At 50.2% G+C, this 13797-nt stretch overlaps 2 protein-coding genes across 3 annotated transcripts in view; one reads left to right on the top strand and one right to left on the bottom strand.

Moving 5' to 3' along the window:
• The window catches only part of BCL9L (BCL9 like), a 70045-nt gene that overhangs the window by 17452 nt on the left and 38796 nt on the right, over window positions 1-13797 (top strand). The gene's annotated exons all lie outside the window — the stretch shown is intronic.
• Window positions 3300-5160, bottom strand: UPK2 (uroplakin 2). Its single transcript, XM_030838703.2, has 5 exons — window positions 5085-5160; window positions 4496-4630; window positions 4170-4308; window positions 3840-3910; window positions 3300-3436 (listed from the first exon to the last, which is right to left on the bottom strand). The coding sequence occupies exons 1-5, from the start codon at window positions 5158-5160 to the stop codon at window positions 3300-3302; spliced, it is 558 nt and encodes a 185-aa protein (XP_030694563.1).

Here is a 13797-nt window from a genome sequence, read left to right as displayed (position 1 = left end):
CTTAAATTGTTCAGATTTGGCCAGAGGGTGAGGCAGCCCCCTCTGGTTCCTTTGTGCATACTGGGTTTTCCCATCAGAGCTCATCCACCCTATACTGTGTTGCCTGTTGCTTGTCTACTAGACCAGATTTTTAAAAAAATAATTTATTTATTTATCTTTGGCTTCGTTGGGTCTTTGTTTCTGCACATGGGCTTTCTCTAGTTGTGGCGAGCGGGGGCTACTCTTCGTTGTGGTGCTCAGGCTTCTCATTGCAGTGGCTTCTCTTGTTGCGGAGCACAGGCTCTAGGCGTGCGGGCTTCAGTAGTTGCAGCACACGGGCTTAGTTGCTCTGTGGCATGTGGGATCTTCCTGGACCAAGGCTTGAATCTGTGTCCCCTGCACTGGCAGGTGGATTCTTACCCACCAAGCCACCAGGAAAGTCCCAACCAGAAATTTTGAGAGTAGTACCTGGTGCATAGGAGACCCTCAATAAATATTGTTTTAACTATGGTGAAAACAACAGCTTTCTTTTAAAAAACTTAGTGGGACTCTACCTTTAATATCAATAATAACAATAACTTTTATGACAATTTACCTAATTATAAAAATAATACATGTTTGATACATAAAACTTGGAAGTATAGAAAGCACAAAGAAAAAACAATAAAATAAAAATCATTCTTGTTATCAACCAGAGATAATAATTAATTACATTCTCATGTATATTATTCCAATCTTTTTCCTTATGAGTGTTTCATTTTTGTCTTATAAAAAATGTTATTGTAATACATCCACCCTTTTGTAGCCCTTTTTATTTATTTTTTATTTTTATTTAGTTTTCCTTTTATTTATTTTTTAGGCTATACTGTGTGGCATGTGGTATCTTAATTCCCCAACCAGGGATCAAACCTATGCCGCCTGCGTTGGGAGCACAGAGTCTTAACCACTGGAGTGCCAGGGAAGTAAGTCCCCTATAGCCCTTTTTTGGTTGTTGTTGAATTTTATTTTATTTATTTATTTTTTGTACGGCAGGTTCTTATTAGTTATCTTTTTTTTTTTTTTAGTTATCTATTTTATACATATTAGTGTATATATGTCAATCCCAATCTCCCAGTTCATCACACCCCCACCCCCACCCCCATAGCCCTTTTAAAATTAGTGTATCGGGCTTCCTTGGTGGCGCAGTGGTTGAGAGTCCGCCTGCCGATGCAGGGGACGGGGGTTCGTGCCCCGGTCTGGGAAGATCCCACATGCCGCGGAGCGGCTGGGCCCGTGAGCCATGGCCGTTGAGCCTGCGCGTCCGGAGCCTGTGCTCCGCAACGGGAGAGGCCACAGCAGTGAGAGGCCCACATACCGCAAAAAAAAAAAAAAAAAAGCTAAGTTAGTGTTCGTGGAATTAATAGATATTGTTGTTCTTCTCTTCCATTGCCTCCCTCTCCCGGGCTCCTGGATTACTCTAGAAAGGGATCATTAGACCATTGTTCCAGCATCTTCTAACTCTGTGTCATTTTTTATTGTTTTTGCAGAATTTTTGGCACTTTCCTAGCCCCCGCCTTCTCTTCAGGGGCTTGTTAATGCATTCTTTCGTTCCCTTATTCAACAATATTTATTGAGTATCCACTGTGTCCCAGGCACCGCAAAGGTACTATAGGCCCTTGGGAGCAAAGCGACAACTCCCAGGGAACATAGTCTGGTGGGGAGACAAGTGAATAATCACATAAACATAATAATAAACATAGTAATGCTATGAAAGATGGGATAGGAGAACCCAACCTAATGGGGGGTGGAGGTCAGAGAAGGCTTCCCTGGGGAAGCTGGCTTAACTATGCAAATAGAATGGAGTGGGCGTGGGGGCAGTCTTCAGAGCAGCCTGGGCTTAAGGAATAGTCTGTGCAAAGGCGCTGAAGCAAGAGGAAACACAGGACATTAGAAGGCACACGGTGAGAGCCAGAGGGGCAGTTAGGGGAGAGACCCAGGGCTGTCTTTGAAGGTCACCTCAAAGTTTTTGGTCTTTACCCTAAGAGCAAGGGAAAGATCCTTAGAAGGAATATATATTGGCGAGGACACAAGTGAATGAGGATGAGCCCTCCCCGTCTTTTCCCTCCGTTACCCCGCAGTACCACTCTTGCCCCCTCCGGCAGGGTTCTTCTACCTCTGCTCTCTCTTCCTAGAGACTCTTTCGCCTATTTTCCACTCCCCTTGCCCCCAGCACCCTGTCCTTGGGTCTCGCCCTAGTGGCCCTCTGTCTTTTCCTGGTCAGAGCCTCTCTTTCCCCCAGCGCTTCCCCTTGCCCTGCTGGTCCCCACAAAGGCCCTCAGGGCCCCACGTGATGCACCAGCCTCAGCCTCACCCCCACCCCAGGCCCCTGCTTGGGTGGCCTGCTCTGGAAGGTGCAAAACCCACAGCCCAGGTATGAGTCTGAGAACCCTGACTCTTGGATTCTTTTTTATTTTTAATTAATTAATTTATTTATGGCTGTGTTGGGTCTTTGTTGCTGCTCACGGGCTTTCTCTAGTTGTGTCGAGCGGGGGCTACTCTTCATTGTGGTGCGCGGGCTTCTCATTGCAGTGGCTTCTCTCGTTGTGGAGCACGGGCTCTAAGCACACGGGCATCAGTAGTTGTGGCTCGCGGGCTCAGTAGTTGTGGCTCGCGGGCCCAGTAGTTGTGCCTCACAGGCTTAGTGGCTCCGTGGCATGTGGGATCCTCCCAGACCAGAGCTCAAACCCGTGTCCCCTGCATTGGCAGGAAGATTCTTAACCACTGCACCACCAGGGAAGTCCCTGACTCTTGGATTCTTATCCCATCCACCCCTTCCTGCCTCCTGGGAAAAGCAGCTTTGGGGTTCCAGGGCAGAGAGAGGACTGGGAGCAGCTGCAGCCTGGACACAGATTCTGTAGGTTCACCCCGAAGTGGAGCGCGTTGAAGAGAAACACACACAGCAACATGGCATCAGGTTTTATTGTAGGAACTAAATTCACTGAGGGAAGGAAAAATTCCTGTCTGTCAGGGGTAGGGATTGGTTAAAGAGGTGAAATGGGAGGAAAACCAATTCTGACACGAGTGGGATGAGGGGAATAATAGGGAGTGTTGGGCCAAGGTGAGGCCTTAGGGGACAAGGAGGGGGACAGAGGGAGGAAAGGGCTGCAGTGGAGAGGGGGCAGGGAGGGGAGTTGATGGCACCAGAGGAGCCAGAGCCTGGCACCTGTGGCCTGGGAGCAGGCAGTCTTTTCAGCAGAGGAGACAGGAGCAAAAGCAGGGCCCTGAGCTGGGGGAATGGACTTGGACTTCCTGGAGGAGCCTGCTGCCTGGTGCTGTCCTCCTCACTTTTGGGCACCCAGTGCCAGGGCGATGATGAAGCCCAGAACCAGCAGGAACATGGCTACAGAGAGCAGCACCGTGATGACCACCATGCCCCCCGTCCGGGCCATTCCCAGCCCAATAGATTCTGCCTTCCTTCCTGTCAGAAGAGAGAAGGGAGGCCGTTGTGGTCAGGGGCGGCCCCCATCCTTCCCAAGGCTCCCAGCCTAGTCCCTCATCCATTCATCCAACCAGCCATCCCTTCAGTCATTTATTCACCCAACCAACCAACGACTCGTTGGAGGGATCCAGACATCCATCAAAAACACATTTACGAAGCATCTCCTGTGTCAGGCACTGAGGATACAGAAATTAATCAGACACAGTCGCTACCCACAAAGTTTAGCGGTGCGGCCAGATGAGTCAACAGCCACTTAAAATGCCAAGGGCTCAGTGTGAAGGTAGAGGTAAGCAAAGGAGCTAAGGGAGCACAGGGAGGGGCAGCTGCGGGACGGGGTGGGAGGGGCCTGGAAAGCCTTTGGGGGCCCTGAGATGTTACTTACGAGGAAGTGTGGACATTGGGACCTCTCTACTGGACTCAGTGGATGCCCCCTTCGTCACTAGGTAGGAAATGCTTTTGTGGTGAGATTTGGGGTAGAGAGGAGAGAATCCTCAGTGAGTATCTGGGACTTAGGGTAAGAGGGAGCCCAGGCCTCCCCCTTCACAGCTATGCCTCCTGTTGTGCCCAGGAGAGGTGCATTCTTGACCCCTTTAGCTGTGCCCTCACTCTCCCCCATGCTGACCACCTCCCACAACCAACACCAAAGTCAGGACCCAGCTTCTCTTCCTGTAGGCCCTCCCACAGATGCCCCAGGCCAGGGTCCGGTACTTACTAGTATTTGGTTCCTGGTACTAGGTTTGTCATCTGGTACGCGCTGAGCCGGGTGACCGTGAAGCCAGACCCACTGTCCACCACGCTCACCAGCTCCCTGCGTCCGCGGCATGGAGGCATCACGAAGCTAGATTTCACCACTGGGCAGGAAATTGGGGGTGTGAGGCAGGGTCAAGTTTCTGGAGACCCCAAGGAGAAGGGCAGTATTTAGAGTATGGGTGGCCCAAGAAGGGGGTCAATAGGAAGGGATGAGTGGGAGGAGGGATGCCGGGTGTCCTGGGAAGGGATCTCTGGGGACTAGGGTATGCCTGGGAGTGGGTAGCAGACCTTTGCTGTCATTGGCTCTCCGGACCATCAGTGTGGCATTGCCCCCTGTGAGGTGACAGGGGGGCAGGGCAACTAGCAGGCTTTCCGTCAGCGCTGGGGACAGCAGACCAGAGAGACTTGAGATGTTGAAGTCGGCTGGGGGGCAAGGAGGGGATACAGGTGAGGATCAATCCCCCTCTCATCAATAGATCTGCCCCCCACCCCTGGAGGTCCTCTCTAAGGATGAAGAGTCCTATTCTGCAGTGCGTTTGCAGAACACGAGTCTTTTGCCTGTGCGACCACCAGGTGGCAGGCTTGAGCTGCAGAAGCTAGGTGCTCCGCCAAGCCGCTAGACCCTGGGTGCCAGGAGCGGGCAGAGCCCAACCCCACCCATATCCATAGCCTTGGACTCTTCCCCCCACCTCCCTGCCTCCTGGATCTGGGACCAGGAGTGTGCCCTGGGCCCCAGTGACTGATGCCTGGTCACTGCCATCACCAGTCCCCCAACCCCAACTGGCCAGACCAGCCCTCTTTGAGAGCCCTGGAAGGCACAGTCCCTCCTCTCCAGACCCCTGAGCCCCTCCCCACCCCGGCCAGAGATGGTAGAAACCTGCAGCCCTGGGGGCCAGGACAGCCAGCAGAATCAGGATCAAGGACAAGGTCCGGACAGGCAGCGGAGATGCCATAGCTGGGAGCTGGGGTGGGTGCTGGCAGGCTGTGGCTTCCTAAGGAAAGTGCGGCCCTCCCCCGGGGTTTCTGATTTTGTCCTGGGGGTAGGAGGGGCTAGAGGGGAATCCTGTCCAACCTGCCCCTTGGACCCTACAGCCTCAGGGGAGGCCCCCAGACAGGTTTTTCAGGATGGGGAGCTAACCCTCAGGCCAAGAAGGGGGAGGCCCTGGCTGGATCTTGGTGGTTTAGTCACCTGCAGAGGGGCAGGGTAACTAAGGTGGGGGGAGGAAAACCCCTTCTTCTGGGGCACCCACGTGTAAGGGCGTGAGTGTCCCTGCCTCACGTGCATCTGGAGCCCAGCCTGTAGAGGACCGTTCCCCTCAGGTGGTGCGGGGCTCTTCCTAGGAGGACGACAAGTTCTGAGTTTGCCCTGGTGTGCAGGGAGAGGAGAATAACCCTGAGGGGCTCCTGAAAGGGCCTTGGTTGGGTAGGAATGGGAGAGAAGCTGAGAGAAACAGGTAGTAGGGGGTGGGGGCAGCAGAGCCAGGGGTTCCAGTTCTTGGCATCCACTGAGGCCCAGGCCCTGAGCTCTGCGAGAGGCAGAGGGGTGTGGGTGCCCGGGAGCGCACAGGGCTTCCCATTCTTCTGGAGAGTGGGACCAAGGATGCCGAGGAGGACTTCCAGTGTTCGGAGAGGTGGGCACTGACCCACCCAGTGGGGGTGGGGGTGGGCACAGTCAGCCTTGGTCAGCAACCTTTGTGAACTGTTTGAGAGTAAAGAAGAGAGAGAGGGGTTTCCCTGGCGGCGCAGTGGTTAAGAATCCGCCTGCCAATGCAGGGGACACGGGTTCGAGCCCCGGTCCGGGAAGATCCCACATGCCACGGAGCAACTAGGCCCGTGCGCCACAACTACTGAGCCCGCGAGCCACAACTACTGAAGCCCGCATGCCTAGAGCCCGTGCTCTGCAACAAGAGAAGCCACCGCACTGAGAAGCCCACACACCACAACAAAGAGTAGACCCTGCTCACCGCCACTAGAGAAAGCCCCCACACAGCAACGAAGACCCAATGCAGCCAAAAATAAATAAAATAAATAAATTAAAAATAAATAAATAGGGGCTTCCCTGGTGGCGCAGTGGTTGAGAGTCTGCCTGCCGATGCAGGGGATGTGGGTTCGTGCCCCGGTCCGGGAGGATCCCACATGCCGCGGAGCAGCTGGGCCCATGAACCACGGCCGCTGAGCCTGCGCGTCCGGAGCCTGTGCTCCGCAACGGGAGAGGCCACAACAGTGAGAGGCCCGCGTACCGCAAAAATAATAATAATAATAAATAAATAAATAAATAAATAAATAAAATATAAAAGAAGAGAGACCTGGTAGGAGAAAATGAAAAAGAGACACAACTTCTCTGATGGCACCATCAGCGTTAGAGAGACGTGAAGGAGGAATTGTGAGTGGAGAGAAGACAAGAGGAGAAGGCACCTACCCTGAGCCCCAGGCAGGGTCTTTGGTTGCTCCACACTTACCCTCACAGCCATCCTGGGTGGTAGATGTCATTGGCTACCTTTTGTGGATGTGGAAACTGAGACTCAGCAGCAGAACCACTTGTGGAACATGGAATACTTTGTCAGGAGAGGTCGTAGACCTCCTCAGAGAGTGTTATGTGTGTCTTTCTGCTCCAGGAGCCACTCTAGCTTCCCCAGTCCTGGAAGAGGGCCGGGGTCCTGGTAGGGAAGTAAGGGGCCGGTGGGGTTGTGTCCTTACCCCCACGGTGGGAAGGTAGGCTCAAGGCCTGGGGTGTGAGCAGGCGGTGACAATAAAGATAGGACTCATGGACCCAAGCAGAGTAGGAGGGCCTCAGACCAGCGCTTCTCCAAATTTAATGTGCATATGAATCACCGGGGATCTTGTTAAGATGCAGTTTCTGATTCAGTGGGTCTGAGATGGAGCCTGAAATTCTGCATTTCTAACGAGCTTCCAGGTAACGTTGATTGATGCTAGTCTGGGAGACCCACACTTTGAGTCGCCAGATGCTCTGTATTGCCTCCCCCCTCCCACACACACGCTCTGGATCCTGTGATGGAGATCAGGAGCAGGTGTTTTTCCCCAGTCTCCCAGGACAGGCTGCCTTTGGGTGAAGAACTGAATCCTGTTTTTCCTGCACCTTGGCTTTTGTCCCCTTTTAGATCAGATCTCATCATCGTTCTACAAACTGAAAGAGGATCTTTTGCACATTGAGAACTTTGGAGAGCGGGAACAGACTAAATGGTGGAATTCCAGGGGTGAAGGATCTTCTTAGTACTCTTCAAATCCCATCACCAACTGGGAGGATGTTTACACTTGGGCTTGGAAGAGACTCCTTCCCATTTCAGTCACAAACCAGGAGGAGAAAGGAGAAGAGGTTGGGTTTATTGCAGAGTGCGTCGTGTTGGGTCCACTCCTAAGCCCCCATCCCCATCTGAAATTATGAGGGGGATGGAGTTGGGTAGGGGAGGGCAGAGCTCTGACCAGATTTTAAAAGGATAAGAGGGGCCTGTGCCTTTAAACCCTCCTTTCTCCCTCCAATCCCCCCCCTTCCCCACCCCTGGCCCTCCCCAGGTTTCTGGAGGAGCTGAGAGTTGCGTCTTCTCCCTGCCCTGCCGAGCTGCTCACTGGCTGCTCTGGAGGCTGTGCTTTGCGGTCTCCATGGAAACCATTAGTTGCTAAGCAACTGGAGCATCATCTGTGCTCAGCGCTCGCATCTAATTATCCCATCATAGCAGCCGAGAAGGGTTTGGGGAGCTGAGAGAAGGGGGAGCTCAAGCGCAGGAGCAAGAGGATAACTCTTTTAGCAGAGCAGATTCATTGACAACGCTGAAGTCATTTAAAGCCACAGCACCCTCTTCCTCTGGAGGATTTCCTCATGGCTTGGAGAAAGGGAACCAGGGCCACAAATGCCTGGAGTCTCTCTCTTGGACCCACTCTTTCTAGGCTGTCTCCCCCTTGGATTCTTGATTCTCAACTCACTCAAGTTCCCTCCCCTGCCTCCTTCCTTCCAAATCCCTTAGTCAAGACAACAGACATTTATTAAATACCAGTTATGTCCCTGGAACTGTGCTAAGCACCAGGGATATGAAGGTAAGATAAAATTTTGCCCTCAAGGAGCTCCTGATCTCTCTATTCTGCCACAAAGATTAGCTCCTAAAACAGAACTACTCTTTCTAAACTGTGGTTCTTCCTTTCTTTCTTCCTTCCTTCCTTCCTTCTTTCTTTTTAAATTGAACTATGGTAGTTTTGCAACCAAAAGAGCTCAGATCAGAACTCAGGTCTGTCTGATATACTTAATGGTTCTCCTTCCCTAATGCCACTCTTCTGCTTCCCAGTCAATTAGAACATGTCCCCTTGGTTCCATGGGCATGTCAACTTCTGATGGGGACTACTGTCCTGTTGAGGAGTGATACCATATGACTTTAGGTGAGTTACTTTGAACCTTAATTTTCTCACCTGTAAAATGGGAAGACTCAGTCTTTCCCATCTATCTAGTAAGATATGACAGGTGTAAATATGCTCTAAAATAAAGGTGCAGAAGGAATGTTGAGATCATTGTCAGAATCTGTAGGAGCAGACTGGGGGAAACCCTGGCGACTTGGACCTGGGGGTAAGATGCAGTGCTCACCAAATGTTGTTCTGGTGGGAAATGTCAGAGCCTCTATCCTTGAGATACTAGGCTGGAAAAAGCTGTGAGAGTAAGAAAATCTCAGTTGTTCAGTGATGGAAGACAACTGGATGCTTCTTTATTTTTTTCTAATGTTGCCTATGATACAACCACTTGCCTCAAATCTTCCAGTTTTCTGACCTTGGCTGAGTTACCTACATAACTACTCTGAGCTGCAGTTTCCTCTTCTGTAGAAAGGGTATAAAGTCTGTCTCACCAGGATACTATGACTATCGCTCAAGCTAATTTATTTAAGAGTGCCTAGCACAGTATCTAGTTCAATTAATATTAATTTAAGTAATTTATCTTATCCTCTCCTTTTTATTAACCCTTGGTGCAGATGAAGACTAGAGGCTCAGAGGCAATAAATAATGTTCCCAAGGTCACAGAGTGAGCAAGAAATGAGGTGGGTTAGAATTCAGAATGTGTTTTCCAACCATGTCATTGAAGCACAGGGAGATGGTTGGGCAGGAAAGTTAGTCTGAGAGGGGAGAGTGATTGAGAGGTGGACAAGCTGCTCCTTGGATACCACAAATGCCACAGGGGTACTAGGCATGCAGGAACTGCCTTCTCACACACTTATTCATTCAGTAAACATTTGTCGAACAACTCCTCTATGGTGGGTACTATGCTAGGTGATGAGATACAGAGATAACAAGACACAATTCCTGTTCTCAAGTTGCTGAATTTTGGAGAGTTTCAGAGTTAGCCTTCCTAAGTGGGATATTCCAAAAAGAGGGAACAGCACATGAAAAGGCTCAGAAGTGAATTATCCTGACACCTCCTGGGAACTGTGAACCATACATCTTGGCTAGAAAGAAGTATTAAAGGATGGACCTGGTGAGAGCACTAGCTACCCGGTTGGGTCACCAATGGCTTTGTATGTTATGCTAAGGAGCTTGGTTTTTAGGCTGAAGAAAACAGAAAGCCTTTGAGGTGTTTTACTTGCTTAAAGATCATTCTAGAAACAGTGTGGAGAATGAATTGGCAGTGGGTAAAAGACTGGTACGTTGTGTCAGCGTTGGTCTATGTGGCCAATAGAATATGACAGAAGTGATGGTAGGTCACTTCTGAGAGTAGGTCCTAAAAGGCATTGCATCTTCCTCCTTGCTCTCATGGATTGCTCACCCTGGAGGGCATGGGAGCACCTCCATGGGGAGGTCCACGTGGCAAGGGATTGAGGCCTCCTGCCAAGACCCAGAGAGGAGTTGAGGCCTCCAACCGACAGCCAGTGAATGAGCGAGCTTGGAGGCAGAGCCTGCAGCTCCAGTCAGTCCTTCAGATGACAGTGGCCCAGGTTGGCATCTTCACTGCAACTTCATGAGACACCCGGCTAAGTCTTTCCCAGATTCCTGATTCTCAGAATAAATGTTCGCTTTTATAAGCCACTAAATTTGGGGATAAGCTGTTATGCAGTAATAGATAACTAATACCAATATCTTGGGCAAGTCAGATGAAAATGACATTTGCTCTAGCACAGCGGGGAGGTCTGGGATGAAGAGAGGGAAGGCAGGCGATGGTTAAAATCATAAATGTAGAAAAGAGTCCTTGAAGAGAGTAGTGGAAGGGAAGGACAAGACAACCAAGGACAGGATTCTGGGAAACACAGTGTCTAGAGGACAGATGGAGGGCGAGAAGCTGATGAAGGAGGAATGAGCATTAGGAGGAGAACCAGTAGAAAGTGGATGGAAGGTTTTGCAAAGGAGGTGTCAAACGGTATGAAGGTCAGGATTGAAGGCAAGGACTGATAAATGTCCCTGAGCCTAGCATCTTGAGGGGTGTGTGTGTCCTTCAGGGCAGGTTCCTGCAGGTGAGGGGGGCAGAAGCCAGACTGTGAGAGTCCAGGGATAAGTGGGAGGAGGGAGAGTCAGAACTGTGTAGACTGCTCTTTGAAGAAGCTTGGCTGGGAAGGGAAGGAGACATAACTGGAGGGAATTGGGGGTGCAGAAAAGTCTCACCTGTTTTGTTTTTAAAGTTAAAGATACAGGAGAGAGGGAGGTATAATTTATGGGGAGGCTCCTGGAGGAGGGAGAAGATGGGACTCAGATCAGAGGTGGAGGCATTAGCCTTTGGCCGTAGGAATGACACTTTCCAGATAGAGAAGAATGGGGGCAATGGTGCAGAGAAATCTTATACTTTGCGTGGGGGGGGGATTGTGTTGGGAAAGGTTGGGGGATGAGAGAAGTAAGTAAGTTAAGGGAGCTCCCTCCTGAATGTCTCTGCTTTCCCTGGGAAGTAGGATACTCGGTGGGGAGAAGGGTTTGGGGCCTAGCTGTTGTGGGAGAGGAAGACACAGCTACAAACAGCCCTGAGGAAGGCTGTGTTTGGAGGTGACAGCCCAGCTCAGCGTGAGGACTACTGGTCTTCAGGGGCACGGACTGTATTAGTTAGGGTTCTCCAGAGAAACAGCACCAACAGGATGTGTATATATAGACAGATTTATTTTAAGGAATTGGCTCATGCAATTGTGGAGGCTTGGCAAATCCAAAATCTGATGGGGGAGGCCGGCAGGCTGGAGACTCAGGAAAAGAGTTGCAGTTTTTGAGTCCAAAGGCAGTCTGTTGGCTGAATTCCTTCCTTCTCATGGGGAGAGGGTGGAGGTCATCTTTGTTCCATTAGGGCCTTCAACTGATTGGATGAGACCCACCCATATTATGGGGTAATCTGCTTTACTCAAAATCTGCTGATTTAAATGTTAATCTCATCCAAAAAACACCTTCACAGAAACATCCAGAATAAAGTTTGACCAGATATCTGGACAACATGGCCCAGTCAGGTTGACACATAAAATTAACCATCCTACTGACCTTGACATTTTGGGAACTGTTCAAATTACTCAACAGCTAGAGCATAGAAATGATAAAACTGTCACATTGTACTGACTCAGGGTTTCCAAGGTAGGGAAAGTTGAGGGTATTGACAAGATTCAAGGGATGGAGAATAAGATCTAGGCTAGTTTTGAGAAGGAGTGATAGATGTGACAGGAAAGAGGACTGAGCGAGCGGGTGTTCAATGAGGTCAAGGTAGAGCAAAGGTGTGGGAGAGGTAGAGGAGCAGGAGTGGGGGCCATCTAGGTGGCTGCTAAGGAGACAAAGCCAAGATCCTCACTGCAGCTGGATGGGATCAAAATGTTGCTGGGAATTCCCTGGTGCTCCAGTGGTTAGGACTTGGCACTTTCACTGCGGAGGGCCTGGGTTCATTCCCTGGTCGGGGAACTAAGATCCCACAAGCCTCGCAGTGTAGCCAAAAAAAAAAAAAAAAGTTGTGAGGCCGGCAGGGGCTGAAGACCCCGGTGTCTCCAGGGTCCAGGCAGATAACAAAAGTAGTAAAACAAGGTGAGTGAGACTGGGCCAACTAGAAAGACTGTAGCAGCACGAGTTCCATCTACCGGGCCACCCCATGCAGCTCTGGAAGAGTTGCCTTGTGGAAGGTGGGGACCTAGTATGGCCACGCCTCCTCGCTTTTTCACGAGAAGCCAAAAATCTGAATTTTTTGGTAAAATGATCTTATTTTCAAATTTTAAACTAAATATATATTAGGAAAATGCACTTTGTGAGCCAAACAATATACATCTTCGAGGCCAGCTTTGCCCTCGGATCCCCAGCTGTGTCATCTGGGACACGGTGTTGGAAGGATATTTGAGGCTGAGGGCATAGAGGCTGGAGGGTGTGGAAGCAGCAAGGGGTTCAGCACAGCCAGGACCCTGGGCAGGAGGGTTTGCTGTGGAAGGGGTGGGGTACAGAAGTGAAGGAGCAATCGCCCTGTGATCTCCACAGACAGGAGGAATCTCCGACAGGGTTTGAGTAGGGAAGTCGCATAATTCAATCTAGTTGTAGAAAAATTACTGAAAGAGTAGGTGGAGGCTTGACTGCGGGGTAATTAAGCCTCTCCTTAGGCTGAAGGAGAGCTAATCCGTACAAGAAATAATGATGGCCCGAATTAATTTATTCAATAAATGTTTATTAAATGCCTTTGCATCAGTCACTGTGCTAAGTGCTGGACACTGATGTGAACGAGACATTGTTCTCCCTGAAATTATGGTCCAGTGGGAGATACTGAAGAGGTCACTACTCATTGCATCAGGATTTTAGTAGAAGATGTAATAATAACAGCTGTTATTTACTGAGTGCTTACAACATGCCAGATGCTGTGCTAAATCCTTTATGTATATTTTCTTGCTTGATCCTCATGACAACCTCTGTGATGTGAGTACTGTTATTATTGTCCTCATTTTATTAATGAGGAAACTAAGATCAGACTCGCCAAAGAGGCTCCTCACAGAAGTGGCAACTTACATGGGCTTGGGTAGTCCCTAAGGGCTTCCTGGAGGAAGTGGTGAATAAGTGAAGACCTGAGGTTTGAGTAGGAGTTAGCAGCGTGAAGGCAGGGGGGTGGGGGTGGGGGTGGGGGTGGAGAGGGGAAATTGTTCTAGGCTGTAAGGGACCAAGATTAGAGAATGGGCCCATCGGAAGGTTAGAGTGGATTTTGAGGGAGTCACTGGAGAAGTAGCTGGGACCAGATGAAAAGTCTTGTAAGCCCCTTTAAGCACTTTAATTTTTATCCTAAGGCTAAAAGGAAGCCCTTGAAGGGTTTTAAACTGGAGAGTGTCGTGATCAAATTTGTATCTTATAAAGATGGGTTTTGCTGCAATGCAGAGATTGTGCTGGGTGAACAGCTGGGAGGTATTTTGGATGTCTCTGACATGCTGTTGAGATAAGATTCCAGGCAAAAGATGACAGAAGAGGAGATTTGGGGGTGATGGTTTGGCTGGGAGGGCTGTGGAGGGGGGTGGAGAGCAGCGTTAAGGGTGCGTCCTGACTGGGGCAGCTGGGTGGATGATGGCACTGTCACTAGCTGGGCATGAGTGGGGGTGGGAGGAGCAGATTTGTGGGAAGGGGATGGAGATCACTGAACTTGCTGAGTTGAGGTGCCTGGAGGACACCCAGGTGGAGGTGTATGGAAG

This window comes from Globicephala melas, chromosome 8 (assembly GCF_963455315.2).
Source record: "Globicephala melas chromosome 8, mGloMel1.2, whole genome shotgun sequence".
NCBI classification, from domain to species: domain Eukaryota; kingdom Metazoa; phylum Chordata; class Mammalia; order Artiodactyla; family Delphinidae; genus Globicephala; species Globicephala melas.
The sequence above is the reverse complement of the archived record's forward strand: the minus strand, read 5'-3'. Positions and strand labels throughout refer to the sequence as shown.

Bases quoted from the DNA above. Each gene is read 5' to 3' on its own strand.
- UPK2 (XM_030838703.2), bottom strand. From the start codon at position 5,160: ATGGCATCTCCGCTGCCTGTCCGGACCTTGTCCTTGATCCTGATTCTG. The intron at 4,631-5,084 runs GTTTCTACCATC...CTTGCCCCCCAG, and splicing joins CCTGGCCCCCAGGGCTGCAG to CCGACTTCAACATCTCAAGT. The intron at 4,309-4,495 runs GTCTGCTACCCA...TTTCCTGCCCAG, and splicing joins GAGAGCCAATGACAGCAAAG to TGGTGAAATCTAGCTTCGTG.